Source organism: Cygnus olor, chromosome 24, assembly GCF_009769625.2.
Source record: "Cygnus olor isolate bCygOlo1 chromosome 24, bCygOlo1.pri.v2, whole genome shotgun sequence".
Taxonomy (NCBI): domain Eukaryota; kingdom Metazoa; phylum Chordata; class Aves; order Anseriformes; family Anatidae; genus Cygnus; species Cygnus olor.
In genome coordinates, this window is record NC_049192.1 from 3,339,180 (window position 1) to 3,364,570 (window position 25,391).

Consider the following 25,391-nt stretch of genomic DNA (forward strand, 5'->3'; position numbering starts at 1 on the left):
AGAGAGAGGTCAGCGCCTGGCGCTGCTCTGCTCCTCCTGGTCCACCCCCAGGCCAGCTGGGACGCAGCCCTTTGCACCCCTAAAGCAAAATGTCTCGGAAGCAGCCCCTATCTCATCCATCCCCACCAAGCAGGGCTGCTCCCTGTCCCTCTTCGCCCCACTCTCTCCAGCAACGCAGCCCCCACCATTTCCCGGCTGCTTTGAAGCCCCGCAGCTCCCGCTGCGCCCCAGCTCCCGAGATCAGAGCGACGAGGCTTTGCCTCTGCACAGCCCCAGCTGACGGCTCCTAACCCAGGTTCCTGCGCTAATTTCTGTCTCTGCCTGCTCTGCTCCCTCCCCTGCTGCTTGGCCCCACGTGCCCACAGCAGGGCTGGTGCCTGCCGGCCCCGTCCACCGTGCTCTGCCAGAAGCAGCGCATGCATCTCAGTAGGGGTGTGCAGCCCCATACATGCAGCTATACATGGGACAGTTCATGCAGCCCTAAAAAACCCTGCTCCAGAAGTTGTTTAGGTCCGGGTGGGTCTCTGTAAGCAGCACAAGATGAGGCAGAGCTGGGCAGAGCCGCAGCCATCAGGGATGGGGAGCAGCCAGGACACCCAGCAGTGGCCCCAGAGGCACAGGGCAGCGACGGTGGCAGGGTTTTGGATGTGGTGCTGAGCTGGGGCTGGGCTGTCCTGCTGGCGGGAGGAGTCTGCAGAGCCCCAGGGAAGGCTCTGTGCCTCCACACCAGCCCCAGAGCAGGATTCTGCCAGCCACACTGGGGAGCCCAGGCACCTGGTCCCCACCGAGGGATTTCAGTAGTGTGGGAAAGGCCACGGAGCAGCGGCAGGACGGGGGGGCTGGATATCCCGGGGGGGTTACCATGCTGTTCCCTGCAAGATGCTGCAAAGACAAGCTCTGATTTCTTCCCCTCCCCTCAGCAGCACCAAGGGCACAAGAGCACAGGTAACACCTACACCAGCAGAGCACCCCCAGCAGCCCCCTGCTGGGGCTTTGGGAAAGGGGAAGGCAAAGCCCTGCTGCCCCCTCCTCTCGAGGGGACCCAAGAGCCTCACAAAACGTGACAGCACTGCCGAACCCCAGCTCTCCCCTAGCAGAGCCCCCCAGGTCACTCCACAGCTGTTATTAAAGTCCGGTTTGTGCGAAGCAAGGAGCCCTCCCTGAGAGACCCCCACCCACCTCCTCTCCTCTCACCCAAAGCAACCCCCTCTCCTCCCCAGCTGCTTTCATCGCCTCTGCAAACCCCGAGCACCTGGGCAAGGGCTCCCCGCCCGCACAGCTTTGTGCTGGGCTCTTCCCCAGCTACGTGGGCATGGACAGGAGTCCCTGAAATGACAGAACAACCCCGAGAGGGAGAGAAAACGGCAGAGGTTGAGTTTGCAGTCCGGAGTTGAGGTCAGGCGTTTCCAAATACTCTGCCTTGCCATCTAGTGGGATGAACGCGAAGGACCCGGGCTCGCGGTGGGGAAACGTTGGGCGATTCCATCAGGCTGGAGCCGATGTCAGCATCCCTGGTCCCGCAGGAGCAGACGAGGTGGCTGGGGCTAAAGGGCAGTGCTAAGGCGTCAGAAGGCTGGATGGGGAAGGAGGAAGGTCATGGGGATGGACAGACAGGGGACAGATAGAGACAGCTCTTTGAAGGAGGACATGACAACAGGTCTCACAAATCCTGGCATTTTAGAGCTCGGAAGGAAAGCCTGCAGCAGCCCCAAATCCCTTTCACCATTTACCAAGGGTCCTGGCGTTGGGACGGACATAGCCTGGGGCCGAGCAGCCCTGCTTTGGGATATGCATGGAAAAGAAAGGCAAGGGCAGAGCGGTGCTGCACGTACATGCACCCGCTGCCAGCACGCTCGTGCCCGTGCCCGTGGCAGCTCGCAGGCACGAGCACCCAGCGGCGTTCGCAGCGTGCCCATATAAGAGAAGCTGGATCTTCTCTCGAGCTGCCTTCCTTTGCCTCCCCAGGCCTGGAGGATGTGGGCTGAGCTCCGTGGTTTCAGTTCAGGATTTTGGATTCTCCAGGGATGTGTCATCTCTCTCACGGTACGCGTGTTTATTGCATGTGTTTAAAAATATAGAGGATGAATACATTACATTTAAAATATCTCACCACTGGGCAGCTCTTTTCAGGTTTTGAAGGCTGGGATGACAGAAGATATTTTAACCACCTCCAAGGGACTCTCTGCTGCTGGATGCGGGGCCGTTTGGCTCCAGGCTTTGCTGCAGCTGAAGCAGCCCCAAACCACAGGGCAGGGGGCAGGCTGCGGGCAGAGCTCCTGCTGCCCCCACGTCCTGGCCGGGTTTGGGGTCCTTGAGGGACCCGGGCCCAGCCCCAGGGCCAGCCCATCCTGCAGGTCAAACCTGACATGGCCAAAGCACCACCAGCAGCAATGCAGCTCCCAGGAAACCCCCAAACCAGACACGGAGGGGTCCTGCCAAGGCCCCCAGGGAGGAAACCAAGAAATAAGTGGGACATGGGGAAGCACGGGTCACCAGCTCAGGTCACAAAGCAGCTGCTGGGCTGGGTGAGGGCTCCCCATTGCTCTCGCTGCTCAGAACAGGACGCCGATTGCATTTTTAAAGTCTTCATTTTATTACAGCTGCCCACACTCCGCTCCGTTTGCCCCAGAGACGAATTCACCCACACACAGAGGCTCAGCTCGCCCAGGGTTAAACGCCTTAACCCCACATTTCCCATGGGACAGCAAGAAATAGGGGGGTGCCGGTGGGGTGTGGGGGCCCGGGGATGCTCTCCAAGAGCAGCCAGCAGTGGGGCTCAGGCGAAGCGTCCCGTGGGCAAGCGGGGCAGGCAGAAGTAGGCGTTGGGGAAGAGGCTGAGGTTGATGGGGTTGCCATCGAGGCGGATGTCCTCCAGCGCCCTGCGGATGTGGCTGTGGTCTTGGCTGTCGCAGAACGTGTCCTTGTGCATGGTCTGGATGTTGTTGTTCTGGAAGGGGAGGCAAAGGGGAAAGCAGGATTCGGAGGTGCAGGGGGTTCTGCATCCCCTCTGATGGCAATTTGCTGTGAGCGAGGGGACGTGTCTCACCTGGAGGTGCAGGGAGCGCAGGCTCTCGGGCAGGGGTGTGGGGACGTAGTCCAGCTGGTTATCGGACAGATGGAGAAACTGCAGCTGCTTCAGGTCCTGTGGGAAGAGGCAAGAGGTGAAGCTCCCTCCTTCCAGCCACGCTCTGACCCTTGGCACCATCCCTACCACCCCTTGCCGTGGCAGGTTTGGGCTAAAAACAGCCTGGTTGGGCTGTGGGTGCTTGGCACAGCTCGGTGCCCGCTGCCAGCCCCAGCACCCACCCGGAAAGCTTCGGGCTGGAGGCCGGTGCTGGGGATCCTGTTGAGACGGGCGTCCAGCCTGACGATGCTGCGGGGCAGCTCAGGCAGCGCCGTCAGCCTGTTCTCGGGCAGGATGAGCTCCTGCAGGCTGGGCAGGAGGCGGAAGGCGTCCGCGTCCGCCCAGGAGATGGAATTGCTCGTCAGGTCTATTCGCTTCAGCTTCTCTAGGGGGAGAGAGAAGGGAGGGAGCGGAGGTGTCACACATCACCACTTGTACCCCCCGAGGCTGCCCCAGCGCAGAGCCCGGCCTTCCCCTTGCCTCGACGTACTCAGCCCCGTGAAATCGCCGGCCCAAATGGCGCTGATGCGGTTGAAGCGGGCGTAGAGGTAGGTGGTGTCCGGGGGCAGCAGCGGGATGTGCTCCAGGTCGGCGTCGTCGCAGTAGACAGAGGTACCGATGCAGAGGCAGCGCAAGCAGCTGGGGAGCCCTGGGGGCGGAGAGGCAGCTCTGGGCATGGCACGGCTGCCCCGTCCCCCCCCCCCAGCCCCCCAGCCCCTGCAGGACCAGCCCTGTGGGGTAACACGCTCTCTAGCACCCAGAGAACTCAGCCCAGCACCTCCAGTGGGGGAAGGTCCAGGACGCACCACCCAGGAGAGCTGCTGATGGACGGCTCTGCTCAGGGCCAAGTGGCTCCCATGGGAGAGGGGGAGATGCAAGGTTCCCAAGCACGGCAGCATTGCACCCAGGGCTCACTTGGACCCCTTCGTTTTTATTCCACAGAAGGAAAAGCAACAAAAGAAAGCAAAAGAAAGCAGTTTTGCAATGAGCAAAACACCTGAATCCACCGCCCAATGGTCCCAGCGAGCCAGGCAGGGGCAGCAGGGGGGGGCTACACAGTGTGTCCCCCCACGCCCGCTCCCTCTCCTCTCCCCCAGCACCCGCCAGACTCCGCATCCATTAGTGGGAGAGTTCAAAGCAGCAAGGCAAGAATTTCCCTCTGCCTCCTACTTAATTTGTCCCAGTCCGAAGTGACAGAAAATGAATAAAGATATTTATCCCTCGCTACAGGATTTTAATTGTCACTAATCTAATTGCTACTCTGTCCGACTCTTGCAATGCCTCTGCTCATTAAGATGTTGCTGCTGTTTGCCGGAGCTCGTTTCCCAGAAATGTCTTGTTGCAGCGCTCCTGCCTGCTGTGTGATAAGGCAAAGCCCAGCACCCCTCATCTCCTCGCTGCCCAGGCAGAGCAAATAACTTCTGCTGTCTGCTGGCAGCAAAAGGATTCGCTCCTTTTCCTGCAGAGCCCCAGCCTTGCCACCCCAGGACGTTTGGGTTCATTGCATGGAAAGGAAACTCGTTTTGTTCTGCACTCACCCTGCGCGGGGCGGACGGGGCTGGAGGTCGGAGGCTGCAGCTTTGGTGTTGGAGCCGTGGTGCCCACCTTTGGGAGAGCCTCGGGGTCCTTGGGGAGAGGAGCCAGGGTCCCAACCTCGATCTGCAAACACAGCGGTGGTATGAGGGCTGAGCAAGTCCCCCCGCTCCGGGGCAGGGGTTTGGGGGCACTGGACAGGTCTCATCAGAAAGCCAGCTCTAAACGCCTCTCCTATCTTCAGGACCCCCCCCTCAATTTGCCCAGAGGGATGCAGGTGCCTCGTCCTGCCTTCCCCTGCTCCATCCCGCAGCGATGTGGCCAGGCAGGACACTGGGAAGCTGGAGGAGGTTGGGGTTGGGTGAAGCCTTCCCACCAGCAAGAGCAGAGGAAGAGCCACGAGGGCTCGTAGGCTTGTGCAGGGGGCTGCGATGCTTCTCCAGCCCTGGCCCATACCTCGGAGCAGCCCCTGGCTGTATGAAGATTAGACCTTCCCTGCGTACCGTGCTCCCCCGTGTCCCCCTCACCTTCGGAGCAACGTCACCGTAGTCGTAGAGCTCCTCGTAGTTGCTCAGATCGACGACGTCCCCGTAGCTGTCCAGCGTCAGGTCATAGTTGTCCAGGTCCAGGTTTTTGTAGAGCGCGAGGTCAAGTTTGGGCTTCTCCACCTTCCTGCTCCCCTCCTTGGCTGGGACAGCCCAGGCTGCCCCCAGACACAGGCTGGCGATGCCCACCCAGGCCAGGGGCCGCATCCTGCACCCAGCCGGGTGCCCTGAAACGATTTGCAAAGCAGTGAAAGCAAAAAGAGGGACAGGAAGGCAGGGCCAGCACACCAGCCGCGGCCAGCCCCACTCCGCAGCCGTGTCGGGGAGCTGCAGCCACTGCAGGGGACGAGGCTTTTCTTTTCTTTTCAGCCCATTTCACGCTCGGCTGGGCAGCCATGCACAAGAGGTCCCAAGCAGCTGGGCTGCCCTCATTTTCCGGCATTCCCAGCCCCGAGGAGGCGGTGAGGGGCTCGGGGCACCCTGTGCTGCAGCATCGCCCACCCACCCACCAGGCTGCGCACCCATGTGTGCACCCACAGCAAACCAAGCAGAGGGACCTGGCACCCAGCAGCCCCCCATGTCTCTCCCAAACCAAAAGCAAAAGTAATGACCCTGTGCACCCCGGGCTGAGGATGCTGCTCCCCAATTTCGGCTGGTTTCCCCCAGATCAAATCTTTACAAGTGCAATAAAAGCCTTTAACCCCCTGCATGCGTCACCAGCCCCCAGCACTCCCAGCCCTGCAGCTCGTCCCAGCCCCACGTAGAAGCCCCCAGGCTGGGCTCGGTGCTGGAGGAGCAGAAGGAAGGCAGCCTGCACACATCCCCTTTACCCTCCTTGGCACAGGACAGCAGCGCTCCACTCCCACAGGCTGGTGTGCTGGCCCAGGAAGGGCTTTTGGGTTTTTAATGGCTGGGGCGGAGGGATGCGGGGACCTGGCAGGGTTGCTGTTGAGGGGAGAGGCAGGATGTGGCCAATCAGGCTGGTGGCCTCTGGCTGTCCCCAGCCCCCCCACCAGGACCTTATATTGTCCCCAGGGGCAAGCCAGCCCGTGGTGGCTTTCCTCCAACAGTCCGGGCTTGTGGCTGGGGCCAGGATGGATGGGATGCAGTGGGATGAGGCCCGCACTGTGCTCCCTGCCCTCTGTGTCCCCAGGGACGAAGGGGACACACAGCCCTGGGCAGAGGGGACACAGCCAGCTCCATCCCTGCCCCAACCAGCCCAGGGAGCCATTTCCAGCTGCGACCATCCCCATGGGTGCAGGAGTGGCAGAGCACCAGGCGCTGCCCCCACTGGTGCTTGGGGTTTCCACCAGGTAGGACCTTGCCATGGAGAGAGTGTGTGGGGAACCCCCGCTCCCCAGGGTTTGGGGCTCCCTGCTCATTATGGGCCCAGCAGCAGCCAGATGGCTCCTGACATTCAGCTCGTCCACCCACCTTGCTCCCCCCGCTGCTCGGCCCCTCTGTGCACCGTTGCTTTGGAAACATGGGGGTGGTTTGGGGAGGGGGAGCACGTGTGGACGTAGTGTGGCAGCACCTCTCCCCTCACCTGGATGGGATGGGAGATGCCCCCATCTCCCTCCCCATGCACCCATGGGTGCTGCTGGATACCCGTCACCTACAACTCATGGCCCCGCTTCACCTTATGCATGTCGGGGAGATGTCATTGCCTGGAACATGTCCCACGGGGCTGGGACACCCCAGGATGGGCAGGATGCACGCGGCAGCCCCGTGGGCTCCTCGCAGCGCCGGGCAGCTCGGTGCCCACGCAGCCACCCACGGCCACAAACACATTCTTCTCTCGCACACGGCTCGCAGCCCACGCGCTCACCCACCCGAGACATCGTGCCCATCTGTGCTGCCTGCCGGCCAGGCGGGGACACCCTCGCAGCGGGGACCGTCCTCGTCCACGCACCCACGGCCCCCAGGCTGTCCCCACGCATGTCCCCCCCGCCTTGCCAGCACAGCCCCGGCCCCCTCAGCACGGAGCAGAGCAAAGGGCTGCTGCTAATCTTCGTTAAGCCCCTCATTAGGCGGCTCAGCAGCCACCTTGATGGAGGCGATGTGGCAGCTGGGGGGGGGCATCACCACTCAACCCCTCCCTCCTTTTTTCTGCGGTGCTCGGCTCCCCTGGGGGCAGGGGCTGACTTGCCTGGAGAGGCAGCGAGTGGGTGCCCACCCCGGGAGCGCGTGATTCGTGTGCCACTCACAAAACACGGGGATTTAGTTCTGCTGCAGAAAAATAAAAATATATATATATAAAATAAAACCTAAGGGGAGCTCGCTGCCTGCTCTGCGCACACACGCACCCCGTGCACGCTCCCGTGAGCAGCCCCACGCCGGAGCCCATGCGTTCGCACCCGCACCCACACCCGTCCTCCCTCTCTGCTCGTGATTCACGTGGGGAGAGCAGCAGCGAGAGGAGATTTTGAAGCTGCAGCGACAGGCAGGAGGAAAAAATCGCTGCCTACACCCGTTCTGCTCGTGGGAAAGCATGCGTGCACCCCATACAGCCGCGGGTCTGGGAACGTTGCTGCAGGTGGGAGTTGCCTTCCCCCCATGTCCCAAAGCCCATCTGTGCTGCCCCCCGGGGCGAACTCACCCCAGGGATGTTTGTCCAGCTTCCCTGGGAGCACCAAGATGACATGGGGCAGCTCAGCCCCAGTTTTGCACAACCTGCCCCCAGCACAGAGCATGGAGGGGATGCTAACACCCATCAGCTGCCCTCACTGCCCTGGGTGCTGCAGCTGAGGTCAGGTGCTCCTAATTAGCAGGGATGCTCATTAGGACAGGCACATGCTCAAGAAGCCTGACCACCACCCACTGTGGGCAGGGTGCACCCAGATGAACTCCAGCTTTTTGGGCCTTTTTGGCCCCCAGCGAGGAGCTCTGGTCCCGAAAGAAGCAGCAGCTGCTCCTGTGCAAGGAGAGAGGCAGGTCCGGCCGCGGCTCTGGGTCCCTTGTGAATCACTTTATTTTCACTGCTGCGGAGAGTAGGAGTGAAAATACCATTAAGTTGAAATCACTCGAGAACTACATATGTCTCTAGATATATCTGTACAGTCTACCAGTATATATACACATTATATATAAATATATACATAGGGTCTCCGGGTTTAAGGTTGAAACCTGTCGAACCCAACAAAGCCCACTGGAGGAAGAGTTGGAGAAGAGACTTTTTATTCTTTAAAAACAAAAAACGCAACCAGCTCAAATTAGCACAGGGGTTCAACGATCCTTTCAGCGCTGGCTGCAGCCCAGCTCTGGTGCACGCAGGGCATTTGGGGAGGGGGCTCCCTGCAGGGAATGTCCCCATCCCCATCCCCTTCCCGGCGAGCGGGGCACGGTGCCTGTCCGTGCCCACCCCAGAGAAGGGTGATTTTTGGTGGCTGAACACCAAGGAGGTAATGGCTGGTTTCTTTGGTTTATTGCTTTACTGCTTATTTTGATGAGATTTTTTTTTATTATTTTTTTTCCCTCTGATGCTCGGCCTTAAATCTAAATCCTGAGAACCGGGAAGAAGAAAAAAAAAAAGAGAATAACCCCTCTAAACCCGGACACCCTATATATGCAGGTACGGCTATCCAAGAGGGAAGCGATACATGTGGAAACGGGGAGGGGAGGGGATAAAAAAACAGCTTTTCCGAAGGAATAATTCTTCCCTTTTCCTTCCCTTTCCTTTTTCAAACACAACAACAACAAAAACACGAGCAAACCAAAAAAAAAAAACAACACCCAACCCACAAGGCAAAACCAGACGCGCGCGTTCGGCTGGAGAAAGCGACGGGGCGAGGGGGGCGCGGGGAGGAGAGGGGTCGTGAGAGCGGAGCGGGGATGGCGAGGGGTCACCCAGCCCCGGGGGGGGGGGGGCAGGATGCGGGGGCTGAAATTTGGCAAGGGGGGGGTGCAGGAGGGGGGCTGCTCTCACCAAATAAACCCCGCGGGGAGCAGGAGCCCGGGGGCAGCCCACTTGCGCATCGCCTCCTGCCAAATTTCCACCGGCCCCAGGAGCCGGGGAGCCCCCGGAGCGAGGCAGAGCGGAGGCTGGAGCCTCCCCAAAAGCTCGAGGCTGCCTCGGCCCGGTCCTGGGACGTGGCTCCGACCACGAGGTGTCGTTGCCGGCCCTGCCCGGCGGTGCCAGCCCCGGTCCCCGCTCCCCGAGCCGGCCGGGGGACGAAGGACCTCGGCGGGGACCTGGCACCACCCCCCCCCGGGCAGCCCTGCTCCATCGCGCTTTGGTTTCTGGGTTTTATGTATTTATTTTTTATTATTTTTTCCCTAGGGATCCACGGGTGGAGGTGGCCCCAGGACCCACCCCGTGTGATGGGAGGTGGTCCCGTGGGCACGCAGCCCCCCGAGCTTCCCAAAAAGGGGCTGTGCCCGGCTCTGGTGCATGCTGCGGTGCCAAGCACCGGGATGCGGCTGTCCCCAGGCGGGCTGGAGTTTAGGATTTTGGGGGTTTGGTGTTTGTGCAGGCTGTGGCTGCCTCTGAGCTGAAGCAGCTTCATCCCAGGGCCCTGTGCTAGCTGTCCTGCTGCTCAGCTCACTCCTATCCTATCACTTCAGCTCCATCAGGAGATGCTTTGGGACCAAGATGGGACCTCCCAAACCTCGGCCAGGTCAAGGGGGGAGACAGAGCCAGCTCCAGAGCTGGCCAGGGTCCGGGCAGGCGAGGCAGGGCTGATGCTGTGACCTGGACCACGGTGCCATCCTGCAGCCAACACTCCCCAAGGAGGCAGAAGCCACACAAACCCACAGCCACTGCAGGCAAGGAAAGGTGGGGACACGAGAGGGACGGAGAGGCAGGGTGTGAGCAGGGGGAGAGGGAGGCAAAGGGGGTCCCGAGTGTCAAACGCCGACGGGGGGGTCGAGTCTCTGTGCAAAGCCAAGTCCTGGGAGGGGCGCACGGGGCTAGAAAACCACGGACTGCAGGAGGCGGAAACACATCATCAGGTCCAAGGGGATGGGGGGCTTCAGCAGGTTCCCATCCAGCCGCAGGTACCGGAGCCGGGGCACGCTGTCCAGGTCGGAGGGGGAGAAGTCCTGGATGGACATCAGCGAGGTGGGGCAGATCTGTGTCCCGTTGATTTCTGCGGGGAGAGAAGGAAAAGCAGGGTGAGAGTTAGGGAAGGCAGAGAGGAATGCTAGAGACCCCCCCTCCCCGCTCAGCTGTCCCCCTCCTCCTGGGGTCACCCCCAAAATGGGGTTGCTTTGCTACCGAGGGGGGGGATCCCCAGCCTCTCCCAGAAGGCAGGGGCAGCCCCAGGGTCCCAGCAAGAGGAAAATCTTGCTTTTGTTGGGAAATGAAGGAGGTCATGCTCAGCCAAAGCAAGGTGAGGAATACGGAGCCATTTGAGAGAGAAAAGGGATCGCCACAAATGTGAAACCTGCCTAGTCAGTGCCAAGCCATCAAAAAGCTCCCCCTAAAACCTGCTCCAGCACCATTACACCGGAGATAACATTAATAACCGCTGATCCGGCGTGTTGCCTGCTTCTGGATTTCCATACATTTCTCCCCACCCCAGGGCCTGCATTACAGGAAATAAAAAAATATTAAAAAGAAAAGAAAATGGGGATTCTTATGTCATTACCCAACCACAGGGACTGAAATCTTATAAAAGCTGAGTTTAAAAAAAAAAAAAAAAGAAAAAAGAAAAGATGGAATATGAGGTGCACAACCACGCAGACATCTCTCCATGGGCAGCCCCAGCAGGACCTGGTACCCGTACGAATGCTCCGAGCCAGCAGCAGCCCCCACCTTCACCCCCCATCCCCTTTGAGACAGTTTGGAGTTGCTTAACCCAAAACCAGGCACTTATCAATGTTCCTCTTCCCTGGGAACTGACTCCAGTGAACCCCACCAGAGAAGGGATGTGGTTTTGTGCGGGTTTTTCCCCTCTCCCTGGCACCACGTCCCACCACGCCATCAGTGCTTGGCTCCAGAGGAGCCCGTTTCTTGCTCATCCCATCCCAACTGGTGCTGCAGTCAGTTCAGGAGCCCCCTGTTAAAGCTGTGCTGAAATTTTACATCTCCTCCTCAGCAGTGGGCTGCTTATAGCACGTGAAGCCACACGCCATCATCTCCCAATAAACACCACCACATGTCAAAGTGCTCGTGTCACACCGTGGGCTGGGACCAGCGTCTTGCCTTTGCTTCCCAAAAAAAGTGATGCCTCGTGCAGGTCCTGCAGCCGCATAAAACCACTACAACCAGAGGTACAAAAGCCCAGCTTGCTTTCCTCGAAGCACGTGGAGGGCTCCTGGCAGGAGCTCTGCATTCCTGCTCCCCTGCCGACAGCAAGGACTGCAGGCTGCTGGCCCTCTAAACGCAGAAACATCTGGGGTGATCAGGAATGGGGCTCTGTCTTCTTTTCTAATGTTCTGGCTGGCTTCGCACATTTCACAGGCCAGCACCTCTCCCATGAAGTTGCTGTGCTTCGCCTGGAATGGTGTGAAACTGCCCCGCTTGGCTTGCCAAGACAACCTCCATCACAGCCCTGTTCTCCCTGTTCCTTCCTCTGCGAGGCTCAGCTTGGGAGCTAAGCTGGGTTATTTCTAACCATCTTGACTGTGTGTTTGGCATCTGTTCTTAAAATATATGCACAGCCTCTCCTTTTTAAATATCCCTATTTCTGAGCCTTGCTGGGGAAGCAACTATTTAGATGGCAGGTAGCCCCCAAAAAAGAGCTGCCCATGGCAATGAATGAGAAAAGCCCTAAAGCAGCAAGGGGGATGTAGCCTTGGTCCTATACTACCACCCTAATTCCTGGGTTATCCTTCCCCATCCGCAAATCCATCCTCTGCAGGGCCTCGTTTGCCTACAGAAAATCCCCAGCTCTTCTCACCATTGCATCCCCCTTTGAAAAAATCACACCCTACTGGGTTAAAAAATGCCCTTTTAAAACAAAACGCTTCCCATCCCCAAGCCTATCCATTCCCTGAGCCTCTCCCCGGCCTCCCGATGTGCCAACGGGACTCACTTTCAATGGAGTTGTTGTTCAGGTAGAGGTGCTCCAGCTTGGGGCTGATGAAAGGGACATTGGTGAGCTTGTTGTGGGCCAGGTGCAGCACCAGCAGGTTGGTGAGGTTGAAGGAGTTCTTGGGGAGCCCCTTGTCAGAGATCTGGTTGTAGTTGAGCCGGATGAAGGCCAGGTTGGGAAACTCCTTGAAGTAGTCGCTCGGGATGTCCTCGATGTTGTTCCTGTCCAGGAAGAGCTGGTGGATGGCGTTGGGCACGCCTGGGGGCATTTTCCTCAGGATGTTGTGGGCGAGGTTGAGTTGCATGAGGTTCTTGAGTCCCTTGAAGGTGTTTTTGTTGAAGACCCCGTCACTGAGCTTGTTGTGGTGCAGGTCCAGGAGCACCAGGTTCTCCAGCTTGTTGAAGACCCCGGCAGGGATCTTGGAGATCTGGTTCCTGCTCAGCCGCAGCTGCTCCAGGTTGGGCGGCAGGAAGGCGGGCACCTCCTTCAGCTGGTTCTTCTCCATGTAGAGGAAGATGAGGTTTTCCAGCTTCTCCAGGACCCTCCTGTCCACCTTGCGGATGCGATTGTTGTCCAGGTTGACCCATTTCAGCCCCGTGGCGTTCCTGAAGGACTCCTCCGGGAGGTCGTCGATGAAGTTGTTCTGGAGGTAGAGGTAGTGGATGCGGGGTGGGATGATGGGCACCTTCCGCAGGTTGCGGCTGTCACAGTACAGGGCAGAGGGGAAGTCTGGGGGGCAGTAGCATTCCCGGGGGCAGTCGGGGAAGACAGATGGGGGACCAGGAGGCAGGGGTGGGGGCAGCTCGGTGGGCTCGACGGGCTCCTCGGGCTCGATGGGCTCGGGAGGCGGGCGGGTGGGTTTCCGTGGGGGCTTCCTCCGCTGCCCGCTCACCTCCGAGATCAGCACGAGAATGAGTGGGAGAAGCAATCTGAAGGCCACCTTCATGGTCCAGATGTTTGCCTGAGGGAGACAAGAGGTGAGTTAGGAAGCGCCCGATTTAGGCATTGCATCGCCTCCCGTCGCCGCTCTCTCTGCCAGTGGGAGCTTACCCCAAATCTCTGCCAGCAGCCTGCTATTTTCTCTCCTTCCCCTTGGAAGTTATCTTTACTTCCAACCCCTCTCTTGAGCATGAGTCACTGCGATCCCCCTTCCCTGGCTCAGCTTTATGCCATTGTGGGGGGGTTGCCTTTTTTCCAGTTTCATTTAATTTTTTTTGAGTGTTGGATTTTATTTATTTATTTATTTATTTAGGCTTTTTAAAGAACAGCCCATGGATGAGGGAAGAGTCACCTACATACAAGCCACAGAAAGGAGTTCAGGGGTAATTCCACTCCTTCAGCATCGAGCTGCACAAGGGTCCTAAAACTGCAAGGAAAATGGGTGATAAATCTGGCAAAGGACGAGACAAGGGGTCAGGAAAAGAGGAACGGAGAGCAGAAATCCCCTGGCCAGCGGGAAGCAAGACAACGATGGGCCAGGAGGGGACATTTTCCTGCTCTGAGCCCCAGCATCCCTTCAGCTTCCATGGGCAGATGTCCCCAGCGATGGGCAGGAGCCCTGCTGCCGCTGCACCCTCTCCCAGAAGGATGGATTGCCCCTTCAGAGGCCTTGATGGATTAGGGTTAATTTTGCTCTCGAGCCAAAAAATCAATGATTCAGCAACAAATTGGCTGAGCAACAGTGTCGGAAGGCCAGCAGCAGTTAGCAGAGCGGTGAAGATGGATAGCGTTGTGCTTCAGGGACCAGGCTTTAATGCAGGACGGCACACTTCCAAGGCTGCGTGATGGAAAGGACATTTGCAAGATTGCACATGGGCCCTACCAAAGGTGTTTGGCTAGACAGCTCCCTGTGCTGCCCAAATAAGTGATCCATCACCTCCAGTCCCACTGCAGGACGTCGGGCTGGTAATTTAGGGGGAGTCCCAGTAGAAGTGGGAGATCTGGGGGGATCGGGCAAGGCCTCTGCTTGCTCCAGGGGGCCCCTCCTGGACACCAGCCCACCACACACACCACCTCTCCCCCTCTTGACCACATCCTGATTTCTGTGGTTGTCACCAAGCCCAGGGAGGCTTCCTATCCCATCCCTGCCCTCCCTGCTGCTGCCTGGAGCAGCAACAACCTTCCCTGCATAGCTCCTGCTGGTTGCTCTCCAGCTGGCAGCTTGGAGGATGGAGGAACCCAGCGCCTTGCAGACGAGCTCCCCAGAAAGCCCCGTGCAGAAGGTGCTTTGGATGCTCCCTGGACCAGCTGGAGCAGGCCAGGCTCCGTGCTTTTTGGGCAGGCAGCAGATCCCCGGGGGTGTTCACCAGGTTTTTCCCAGCCGCATTTGGCACCCCAGCAGGAGCAGAGCCGAGCTGGATGCACGGCGAGGCAGATGGAGGAGCTCAGCAGAGGCAGGGTGGGAAGGAGAAGTGAGTGAGGTGAGACAGGGAGGGAGGAAGACAAGACCAGGAGGAGCATGGATCTTCCAGGCTAACTGAGTGGCTGCTGCAGGAGCCAACGCAGCTGGGATGGATGGCAGCGTGGGGCACAAGCTTTTGGTGATGCTGGAGCTAAAATCAGGCTGCCTCGGGCTGCACCCACCCCCAAACCCCCTCCTGCTGCCTTCCCCTGGCATAGAAATGACTTCCCAGGTACCCCCCAGCACAGCAACCCCGTTTCCATTGCAGCCTCCCATCAGTGCCCGCATCCCACCCACAGAGCCTGGAGGGACCCTCAGTGGGTGCTGCTCCCAGTCCCTGGGGCCACGCCAGCCCCGCTCCCTTTGAAGCGATCCCACGCATTCCTGGGGCTCAAAGGAATTGACTTTCTCCATGAAAAGATCCTGTTCTCACCCCCCCACCCCCCAAGGCCCAGCCTCGTACTTTCCTTTTTGTCTCACTCGGCTCCCATCTGGCTCTGTTTAACCCTACAAGCCTCCCATGCCTGCTGTTTTCAATCAGAGCTCTGGCATCTCGCTGGGGGAAGGGAGGAACAGGGAGGGGGGGGAAGAGCAACGGGGCTCGAGCCCTGCCAGATATTCAGCTCAGCAGTACTGCAGTCAGTCCCCTTCGGGGATGTACGTGCGTGCTCCCGTGTTGTCAGAGGACAGATTCAGCAGCAGGCTGCAGAGAACAGACAAAATTCGCCGCACGTGGGCCCCTCCCTGGCCCCGCAGCATCCCCGCTCCTCTCCCAGACACGTCCCCTCCCTGCACACCCTCTCCCCCCAACCTCATCCCAGACCTTTTCTGTAGGATTTTGCATCAGCTCCGAAACTCGGACCTGGATTTTCACACCCACAAAGCCCAGGGGAGCTGGGGAGGCGGGGGGGGGGCTGAGGTCTGCATTTGGCTGGTTGCGGAGGGAGGAGGCAGCTGGGATGCAAAATTCCAGCCAGCGCTCGCCACGGTCCAGGATTTTGGCTCCCTTCTCCTGCAGAGCACGGCTCCGTGCAGAGCAATGTCACCACGAGGGTGGAGGACAAGGCAGCAGCGTCACCCCTTCAGGCTCAGGAGCTGGCTCAGCTCTTGACCCTTTCAGAAGCCACCTGGCACACGTGCACGGACACCCGTGCAGCCGTGCCATCCTCTCTGTGTGAGGTTTTTAGAGCTGCGGATGTTGCAGGACTCTGCTTACAGCAGAAATAGTCACGGAGCCAGAAATTCAAATGGCAGCATCACGTGCCATTTGTCGGCACAGAAGGGAAGTGTCAGAAGGCAGACGCAACCCCTCCTATCCACTGCGTCGCCTGCAACCCGCTGCCACGTCCCTATGGGGATGGGACCACAGCCTATGGGACCACAGCCTGCCCATGGTGGCCGGGCAGGGGGCCAGGCTGCCAGCACCACTGCGGCCCCTTGTGCTGCCTGTCCCCACCGGCTGCACGCCGCAAAGCCACAAGCAAGGAGCCTGAGGCAGTCACAAGCTTTACGGTCACCTCCAGCACGCTGGAAGGTTCAAAGCTGGCTCTCTCTGGACACAGCACCGTTGGCAGCCTGTTCTCCGTCGACTTTCACACAGTTGAATGTACTGGCGCGAATGCAAGCAGCAGATTTCTAAGTCCCACGCCCTGATCCTGCACGAGCACTGGCTGCTGAAACTGTGGCACGGCGCCTGCTCTGCAAATGCCTCCCCTCGACCTTTCCCACCGGTCCCCTATGGGCAGGGCAGCTCAAATCCTGGGTACCCCGAGGAATCCCTGCAGTTGGAATTAAGTTAAATCATGAAGCAATGAATGCATTCAGGAAACTAACTGCTCGGTGTGAGGAAAAGACTCAACTCATGAGCTAAATCTGCTCAGATACCTCCTGGGCTGAGCAGCTTGGCCCAGGTGCGAGACCACAGCACCCAGCAGATGCCAGCCTGAATTTTCCCAGGAGAGGCAGCTGCACACTCACTCACCCTGTTACAATTGACAAAAATGCAGCACAACAGCTGGAAATTCCAGCCCCAAATGCCGCCAGTGTTTGCTTTCCCAACAGTTTATCTTTGTTGCATCTCGCTAACCCACAGCTCCCAAGCAGCTCCCACCGATGGCACAGCGACTGGTGCCAAGGGCAGGCAAAAATCACAGCTGCTGGGGGAAGAGGGAGCTTTGCAAAGGTCATCGGGGGATTTACCCCAGGCCGAAGTCAAAACGCTCTCCCTTGGGTGCCCCCTGCCCTCCCCACTTCCTCCTGCAGCCGTTGGGCATGCCGAGGGTGACAGCTGGCTCTGGGCAGCTGTCCCTGATGGATCTAGGACCCCTGCTCCTGTAAAAGCGCCAGGGGGAAAAAAGGGAGCCTTTGGCTTTGGGGAGGCGAGGGCAAAGCCTTGGTGGCTGGACCAGGGACTCCTTCTAGCCCATTGCCCGCAGCCCTTCACAGCTCTCCCACTGCTGCCTCCAGCCCGCAGAGCGCCTCTGTCCCCCTGGCTGGAAAACGCCCCCAGCCTCGCTGGGAACCTGCGCGCTAAAGCAGAACAAGGAAGGCAACCTAAAAATAACCCAAAGGAGCCAGCAAAGCTCCCCTGTTGGCCTCCCTCCGCCTCCAGCTGCCGTAACAGCCCATTAGCCTCTCTGCAAGAGTCTGGGTCTGCTCAGCTGGAACCGAAACAGGGAGTCCTTTATCCAGCAGTGCTGGGAATGCTGGAAAAAGGCTAAACACGGTGCAAGCCCGTCCTCCGAGGGGAAGGCAGACACCCGCACGTCCCCCGGGCACCCTGGGGAGCACTGATGCAACGAGCCACTCCTCTGACCCTTTCCTAGCACTTCCCCAGCCGTGGGCTGTCTGCCTGGCTGGGACCGGAGCCAGCACGCAGCCGAGGGCCCCCGCTGCATTTCTCCTCGTGACGTGTCCATACAGGACACGGGGGTCCCAGGGGACCTGCTGCAGCCCTGCTGGAAAGCAGCTCAGACACGCTCATGAGCAACATTTCTGGGCTCAGCTCGAGGGCTGCGAGATGCTGCCTGGTCCCTGTGTCCCTCTGCGTGCCAGCAGCATTTCCTCACCATTCCGCAGCCACCAGACTCCTTGCAAAAGGCTCGCCACGTTCACTGCAACCTCCTCCCAGCTGGAGGGCCCGTGGGAAGGCAGCGAGCACCTCTGCTGCCTTCCTCTGCCAGCAATTCCTCCTCCTCCTCCCCCAGCACCGCGTGTCCCAGCCCTTCCTGAGCCTCCGGCTCAGCCCGCCCGCAGACCCCTTGCCACACACGGGGCAGCAGCTGAGCACCCACAAAAACAAATCACGGGAGAAAACACTTCCAAAGAGCTCGCAGCTCAGCCTCGAGCCTGCCCCACGCCCCCCTTCCTCCCCTCCCAGCAGATACCTCGTGCCAGCCCCTCCAGCTCTGCTTTCTCTACAAGTTGGGAACCGCTCGCTGATGCTTTATCAGCTCCTTCTGCCTCATCCCTCCCTTCCAGCCTCTTCCCAAGGCAGAGGAAACCTCCCGCAGCTGTGCTTTTATCCCTTCCCAGGTGGAAGCACTCAGTCCCTCGCCCCGCCGGCAGGCATGGACACCCAGCACGCCGCGCTGGCTCAATCCTGCTCGGTGCTGGGCTGGCCCAGGAGCGGCTCCTTCCCCGAGGCAGCGCCGCGGCTCACGGGATGCTGTCGGCCGAGCACCACATAAGGCAGGCCCCGCGATCACAGGCTCCCAGGAAAGTTTCCAAGCCTTCATGTGCTGCGTGCTTTGCCTCTGGCTGCCAAGAGGATGAATTTTTTTGCTTTTCGCCCTGGGGATGCTTTTCCTAAAAGCACACAGCTCTCAAACAGGAGGGGAAGGGAGGGTTCGGGATAAAGATGAGTCTATTCTGTGCACCGAAACATTTCCCCAGGACTTGAGTGAACATCGCTGCCTCCTCCCTCGTCTCCTGCCTCTGCTGGAGCAGACACAAAGAGCCGGCTCCCAGCCGTGCCTCTCCCCACGGCGGGGCTGGGGGGGGGCTGCGCCTCCCTGCAGCTGGCTCAAAGCTGGCTGTGCGGGGTGGCAAAACGGGCGCTACGTGCCCCGGGAATGGGATCCGGGCTCTGCCCTTTGGGTGGGGGCGCAGGGCTCTGCCGCTGAAACTCAGAAAACCTCGCTGGACATCACCCCTGGGGCATCAAGAAGTTGTATGGCTGCGCTGTGCCACCTGGCTCACCGCTCGGTACCCTCAGCAGCCCCCTGCCCCGTTCCCCTGCAGACCCCGCTGGAAACCAGGAGCTCAGCACCCCGGTGCCCGCGGTGCACGAAGTGCCGGGAGCAGCCCCAGCTCCGGAGGTGTGCGCTCTCCTCCCAGCCTCTCTCCCCCTCCTCGCACACTTTTCCTGCTGCTTTCCCAGGCAGGGGATTGCCCGGGGCACGGCTCGGGCTGCGCAGCCCCCCCTGGCCCCCCTAGCTCTCCTACCAGGCTGGAGAGCAAGACCCAAGCCTGTGTGTGGTTGGGAGCGTGGGTCGGAGCAGGGGGGGACCAGGGGGTCCTCGCTTACCCCCACAGAAAGCGCCTGGCAGCAGCCCCAACGCCGCCGCGCACGGGACTTTCTTCTGGCTCGCAGCCCCCTCCACCCCCAGCCTTTCCCCATGCTGAACAAAACTCCTGCAAAATAAAAGGGAAAAGGGGAAGGAAACAAAAGACTCCAGCTGCTGAAGAACAGAAAACCCAACAGAGGAGAGAGAAAAGGACCAGCAAACGCCGCTGTGCGTGTAAGAGAGGCCAGAGAGGGCAGGAGCATCGTGGACCAGTGCAGCATCCAGGCTCGACCAGGCAAGGCGAGAAGAGCCTCGGGGGAAAGCACCTGCCCACAGCTTACCTGCGTGCACCTCTCCCTCCTCCTGCCTCTTATTAATCCCCAAGACAATTTCTCTCTGGCTGTCTCCCTCCTCCTCCTCCTCCTCCTCCTCCTCCTCTCGGCACCGCGGCTCCGCCACGAGCGAGCGTTGGCCGAGCGCGGCGCGCGGGGGTTTTGTTCCTGGGAGCCGCTGGCCGAGGGTGGGTGGGAGCGCGGGAGGCGGAGGGCTGGGACGGAGGCGAGATGACAACAAAAACGTCTTTATCTGGCAGCCAAAGCGCTGCGGGCTCCGCCGCGCGCACATGGCCTGCCTGCCTGCCGGAGGGCTGGCGTTTAATAACAATTCCTTCTGCTGCGGAGGCTGCTCGGGGCCCGTGTTTAAAAACAAAGCTAATTAATAATTGGAATAAGCCCTTCCCTTGCCGCGGCCCCTGCTCCGGGACCGTGTGTGCTCGGGACGGCGTTTTCCAGCCACGCGTCTGCCTCGCGAGCCGGGGCTCGGCGCGTGCCACTGGGCTCCCTGCGATGTCCCCCGTGGGTGGGTGGCACGGTGTGGGGACTTCCAGCTGCCCCCCACCCTGCTCAGCCCTGTGCTGGGGTCTCTGCTCCTGTCTGGCAGATGGCACCCTGCGACACGATGTGGGTTTCATTCACTGCCGGCTGGAGTTGCCTTAATTTAAATCCCGATGATGTTTAATAAAGCAGAGAAAATGGAGCAGCAGTGGTGCAGGGCTGCTGGGTTTTACCTTCAGCTTCAGCCAGGTCCTGGGCTGGAAAACTGCTCTGCACGGAGGGGACGTGGCCGAGGGACCCCACTGTGGGGTCTGCAGGGGCTCGTGGAGCTCAGGGGGGACGATTCTGCTCCCAGGCAGGCTGGGACCTGGTACACAGTTACAGCCCTATGGAACAGCCCGGGGCTGAGCAGGGGACCCCACAGGCCGTGGGCATCCCCATCCCGAGCACCCCTCGGGCAGATTTCACAGGGCACGGGCTCTTTGCCCTCCCCACGAGCCGCCCTCCCTCCAGCCAAGCCGAAGTGCAGGAGGGGCCGGGAAACCCGAGCTGCTCATGGAAAACCCATTCCAAACCCCACCGGAGGCTGGCAGCTGCCCAGGAGGGGCTGATCCTGCGTTCCCACACTCGGCTGATGGTGGCTACCAGCAGCAGCTTCAAACAGCCAAAATCAGAGCCTCAACCAAAGGTCCCAGCGGCTGGACTCTCCCATTTTGCCCTGCGCTCCCTGCACCCCTTCTGTATATTCATTTCCAGCACGGTGGGCTTTTCCCTTGCCCCAAAACTGGGGTCTTGCTGGTAACCAGCTCCCAGGAGCGAGCTGGGGCACCCAGATGCCTAAAACCCAGCAGGTAGCTGGAGGGTAAGGCAGAAAAGGAACAAAGAGAAACCACGTTGGGACTCCAAGATGTTTAAACAAAGGGTCCTGGTGGAGACACGTGTTTGCCAGTTGGAAAAGGCTCAGAATCAATAGGAAAATAACACGCTCTTTTTCAGCATGGAGATTTACACCAATGGCTCTAAAAATAGTCAGAAGTCCCCAAATCCAGCTAAATGTGGGCTATGTTTCATGGTTTTTTTCCCCCCTGCTACCTAATAGGTACTCGGCTGGGCACTGAGGGTTGTACAGGGGAAACTGAGGCACCAAATGGGGCAGTTGCTTGCACAAAAGCCTTCCTGCAAAGCCAGGCATGGAAACGTTTCATATTCCAGACTTTACCCCCTGTGCTGTAAGAGCTGTGAAGCTGCTAACACAGCTCCCATTGCTGGGAAGCCCGAAAAAACTTTTGAAAATCTGGTGAGTACAAATTTTTCCCTCGGCCAAGAGACTTTGTTTGTTGAATTTTCTTCCTGCAGGAATTTCTCTCGGTGTCCAAGTCTCAAATCCACCTTCAAAGGCGTCCTGTTTAGCTTGTAAGCAGCAGCAGGCTGCAGCCTCCGGCCGTAGCACACTCGCTTCATTGCACGTCTGCAGAAAAACCCGGCCCTGCCCCTGCAAATGAAGGGGATGTTGGAGCGGGCCCGATGAAATACCCCTGCTCTCATGTTTTCTTGTCTCTGGGAGATGCCAGGTCCAGATGCAGCATCCCGGCCATCCCCATCCCCCTGATGCCACCTCCCCTTGGCTCGTCCCCTCTTCCCGGCCAGCCCCGTTCCCTCTGCAGAGGTTTGCTGCAGAAATACCGCTCTGGTCTGGCGGAGGTAGGGGAGGAAATGTCTGAGCGTGAAAGCACCGGCAGGCAGAGCCAGGGCCATGAGGACAGCTTGTCTCAACCACGGGGAGCACAAGGGCTGGCCGTCGAGCAGGTAAATGGGAAGGGATGGGGTCTGCAGCGAGCCCCAAGGCTGCGCCCACCGGCCCCTTGGGTGCAGCGAGGCCTCGGCACCCGGCCCCTTCCACCGACCTGGCTGTGAATCCCCTGCAGCCACCCCACAGGAGGAAACAAGGAGCAACAGAAGGGCTAAGGATAGGGATGTGAGCAAGTCTGGAGCAAAAAGCCCATTATAAGTGGTTACGGATGGTGGTTCCAGCCCCGAGGCTTTCAAGAAGGGGAATTTCGCAGCACTGGAGGCTTCTCAAACAGCACCAAGCAAAGAGCTGGCCCCAGACCAGGTCTGCCTTCCCCATGTAGCAGCCTGGGGTCCTCAGGAATAAGAGCTTAAAGTGTTTTTTCAGGCAGAGGAAGATGTTTATTCCTTGCGTTAATACGGCATCAGCCACCCCATCCCAAGCCGAGCCTCCCCTGTGCTCGGCGCTGTACAAACACGGATGATTTGTGGTGCGGCATTTCTTTCTGACAGCCAGTTCTTAAAAATCCCCTCAGAGAGCTAAACAAAAAATTAATTTCAGAAAGGAAAAAAAAGAAAAAAGGCAGGAAACCCGAGCTGTCCCTGTGGCCACTTGGTTGGATCAGCGCGTGCTTTATGCGCAACGTCAAAGCAGCCTGCCCTCGCCCAGCACCCCGTGCCTCCGTCCCCAGCACCTCTGACCCACCCTGACCACGCGTGCTACTGTGGGTGACCCAGGCAGAGCTGGTGTCATGAGAAGGGGCCGCCAAGAAGGGACAAGGGAGGCCCAGGGATCCCCCCAGAAGCAACCACCGGTGGTTTGGGACCACAGCATGAGGGTGCTGAGCTGCTTTCCCAGGGAGCCGGAGCTCTCCTGGGGCTCTGTGTGTGCCCCCCCAGCCTCTCCATGGGAAGCACAGGGTGCTGCCACCAGCACGGAGTGGCCACCAGCCTGGAGGACCAAATTCCACTTCCCCAGGCTCTCCGTGAGCCAGGGACAGGCTCCTGCCCTGCATCCCTGCAGCGGGGGGAGCACACAGCAACCCCGTCACGCAAGAGCCGGAGGGCTGGGAAAGCATCCTCATGAGCCTGGGAGAAACATTTGGCTGCAAACAAAGCTCTGGAGGTGGAAGTGAGCGAAGGGGAAAAGTATGCTGCTCCGTAAGGCACGGATCCTGCCCTCCCAGCACCAGGACGCTGCGCGCTGCGCTCGCTCCCACGGCTGCATGCAGGGCAGGGGCAGAGCACACCTGCTCTGTGCCCACAGTCCTGGCTGCAGCAAACATCTGGAGACACCCAAAAATGCTCCAGGAGCACAGCTGCAGGGGAGACACGTGCAAGATGCTCAATTCCGCCCCCCCCACCTGGTTGAACGAAGCAGCCCCCAGCCCCAGGTGCTCCAGAGGCACAAAGGTGTGCGGGTTCAGCTCAGAGCTCAGCTGGGGAGGGCGCTTGGGTCACTTTGGTCACCCCAGCACGGGGACCCCGGTGCACACAAGGGAAGGAGGGCGAGAGGAGGAGGAGGAGGAGACAACCAGCATTGCTTCCTCACAGCCGTGCACATTCCAAATCCCTTCCTCCCCAGCACATCCTGGCCTCGCCATCCACCCCTGAGCACCTCACGCTGCTTGGACCAGGGAGCAGAAACCCCACAGACCAGGACACTTCAATTCACCAGCTCAGACGGAGATAGATGGAGCCAGGCTGGAAAGAACAAGCTGCCCTCGCTTCTGAGGGAGAAACACAGCGGAGAAAGCCAGCTGACCTCTGCCCCAACCAGGTGTTTAAAAAAATAAAGAGTGGAAAAACAAGAAATAATTCTGTTTTGCATACAGCTGCTGGTTTGGTCATTAAATCCAGGGGCAAATCTCCTCTGGAGAATGGCCTCAGCAGTCGGGTGCCCGAGCACAGGCAGCAGCCAGGGAAGGGTTAGGGAATGGAAAACGCCTGCAAGCCTCTCACCCTCGGGGCAGGCTCCCTGTCCTGCAGCCCCCGCTGGAGCCAGCTGGAGGAATGCGAAGAGACGTGACGCTTTGGGACGAGCCAGCCCGGACCAGGACAGCCCCTGGAGCTGGTCCTGCCCAAGCCACGGTCTGAGACAAAGACGCAAGGAGGAAGGGGATCTGCATCCCTCATCACCTGGAGAAACTGAGGCAGGAAGGAGCCCTGTGCTCACCCAGCTAGCTGCCTTTTCCTTTACGCAGCCCGCAGTATTTCCCAAGCTGTGCCAAGCTTTTATTTATGTTCCTTTTGCAGCCTTGGCACGGAGAGGCTGGCGCAAGCACGCGCACCAGCCTGAGCGCTCGCAGCCCAGCCCCGAGGTTTGTCCCCGCCCCGGTGCCAAGCCCGCTGCCCTCACCCATGTTCATCCCATGGGGAGGGAGCAGCACTTCCCGAGGGGCTGAGACCCCACAAACTCATTGTCAGGTCATCCCCAGGGAGCCTCGGCCCCCCTAAATAAAAGCCAAAGCCCCGAGAGGGGCTGAAGCTGCGTGATGGGGACCAGCCTGGCATCGCTGTGCGTGTGGACCCCATCCCCACCAAATGTCACAGATTGGTGACAGCAGAGCTATCCCCATCCCCAGGGTGGCCACAGCACGGCTGCCAGCCCACCTCGTCCTGCACTGGGACCACTGAGCCCGCCCAGTACCTTCCTCCCCCCATCTCACAGCTCCTGGGCTATTCTCGTGGCTGCTTTAAGTGCAGGGAGGGGATAGAGAATTCGTCAGACCTCACATTTCTCGGGGATTAAATCATCCGGCTCATTTCTCCGAGGGAGAGAAGTCCAAACCCCCTTTTTCTATTTTTTTTTTTCCTGCAGGGCCGAGCAGCCACTTATTAGCTCTTGGCAGCGGGGCACGGCGCAGGGCCAAGGGCTGCTGCACACATCAGCTCGTGGCTGCAGTGCTGGGGGGCTGGGAACCGTGGGGAAGGGTCTGGGACCCCCTCCCTCCTCAGGGTCCCCCCAGCACAGCCCCCGCCTGCAGGGAACCGCGTCCCCTCCTCTCCTGGGTCTCCATCCACTCAGTTCTTCCCTGCTGGTTTAATGGCGGTTCACATTGAGGAAGACACGAGGACATTTCTTCCCCCTCTGCGAGGGCTGTGTTTGTCCAAGGACACAAGCAGCCTCCCCAAGGCGGTGGGAAACAGCCCCCATCCTTCCCCATCTGGGCACGGTGCAGAGGTGCTGTGAAAAGGAGGAGCAGCCCCGTCTCTCTGCTCCTGGCTGACATTTTAAACAAGCAAAGAGAAAAAGCGACCCTGGGTGCAGGCTCCTGCAGCTCGGGTTCAGCCCCGGGGCTGATCTCTGCCCCTGTGTAAGTCTGCTCCACCCCAGAGGTCCCATCTCACCACCTGCTGAACAGAGGGGAAACTGAGGCACGTGCAGGAAGGTGGCATCCTGTCCCCACGTCTCGGGGGGCTGCACAAAACCCTGCCAGGCTCCACCGCGCCAAACAATCCCTGCTTATGCTGCTCCACCTCCCCAGAGCTCGGAAAGCCCAGGGTGGCCTCTCCCCACTTTTTCTGGGTGCCAGAGGCTTGCCCTGTCACTGAACCAGGTTGTACACGATGGGTTTCATACTACATCTCACAGGAACCTCACACTGGGAGCAGGGCACCCAGCACCCAAGCAGAGCGTGAGCAGCAGCAGCAGCGGCGCTGCCCCGGCCCCAGCAGAGTG

General features: G+C 59.6%; 3 protein-coding genes across 5 annotated transcripts; 1 reads left to right on the forward strand and 2 right to left on the reverse strand.

Annotated features, from left to right (window-relative positions):
* Positions 1-2,575: 2,575 nt before the first annotated feature.
* OPTC (opticin) lies at positions 2,576-6,193 on the reverse strand. Of its 2 annotated transcripts, XM_040536163.1 has the most exons (7): positions 6,033-6,193; positions 5,185-5,429; positions 4,663-4,783; positions 3,615-3,773; positions 3,307-3,509; positions 3,047-3,142; positions 2,576-2,947 (listed from the first exon to the last, which is right to left on the reverse strand). In XM_040536163.1, exons 2-7 carry the CDS (start codon positions 5,407-5,409, stop codon positions 2,777-2,779), a joined length of 975 nt encoding a protein of 324 aa, XP_040392097.1. In that variant the 5' UTR covers positions 5,410-5,429; positions 6,033-6,193; the 3' UTR covers positions 2,576-2,776. The 2 variants fall into 2 exon arrangements, with proteins under 2 accessions (XP_040392097.1, XP_040392098.1); XM_040536164.1 differs by lacking the exons at positions 4,663-4,783; positions 5,185-5,429; positions 6,033-6,193 and adding an exon at positions 3,931-4,602.
* A 1,956-nt stretch (positions 6,194-8,149) lies between these two features.
* LOC121059197 (proline and arginine rich end leucine rich repeat protein) lies at positions 8,150-19,754 on the reverse strand. Of its 2 annotated transcripts, none has more exons than XM_040535683.1 (3): positions 19,430-19,754; positions 12,180-13,140; positions 8,150-10,289 (listed from the first exon to the last, which is right to left on the reverse strand). In XM_040535683.1, the coding sequence occupies exons 2-3, from the start codon at positions 13,123-13,125 to the stop codon at positions 10,111-10,113; spliced, it is 1,125 nt and encodes a 374-aa protein (XP_040391617.1). In that variant the 5' UTR covers positions 13,126-13,140; positions 19,430-19,754; the 3' UTR covers positions 8,150-10,110. The 2 variants fall into 2 exon arrangements, with proteins under 2 accessions (XP_040391617.1, XP_040391618.1); XM_040535684.1 differs by lacking the exon at positions 19,430-19,754 and adding an exon at positions 17,967-18,247.
* Positions 16,391-23,543, forward strand: LOC121059080 (BRD4-interacting chromatin-remodeling complex-associated protein-like). Its single transcript, XM_040535434.1, has 4 exons — positions 16,391-16,421; positions 18,483-19,383; positions 21,021-21,218; positions 23,295-23,543. Exons 1-3 carry the CDS (start codon positions 16,391-16,393, stop codon positions 21,037-21,039), a joined length of 951 nt encoding a protein of 316 aa, XP_040391368.1. The 3' UTR covers positions 21,040-21,218; positions 23,295-23,543.
* Positions 23,544-25,391: the final 1,848 nt, after the last annotated feature.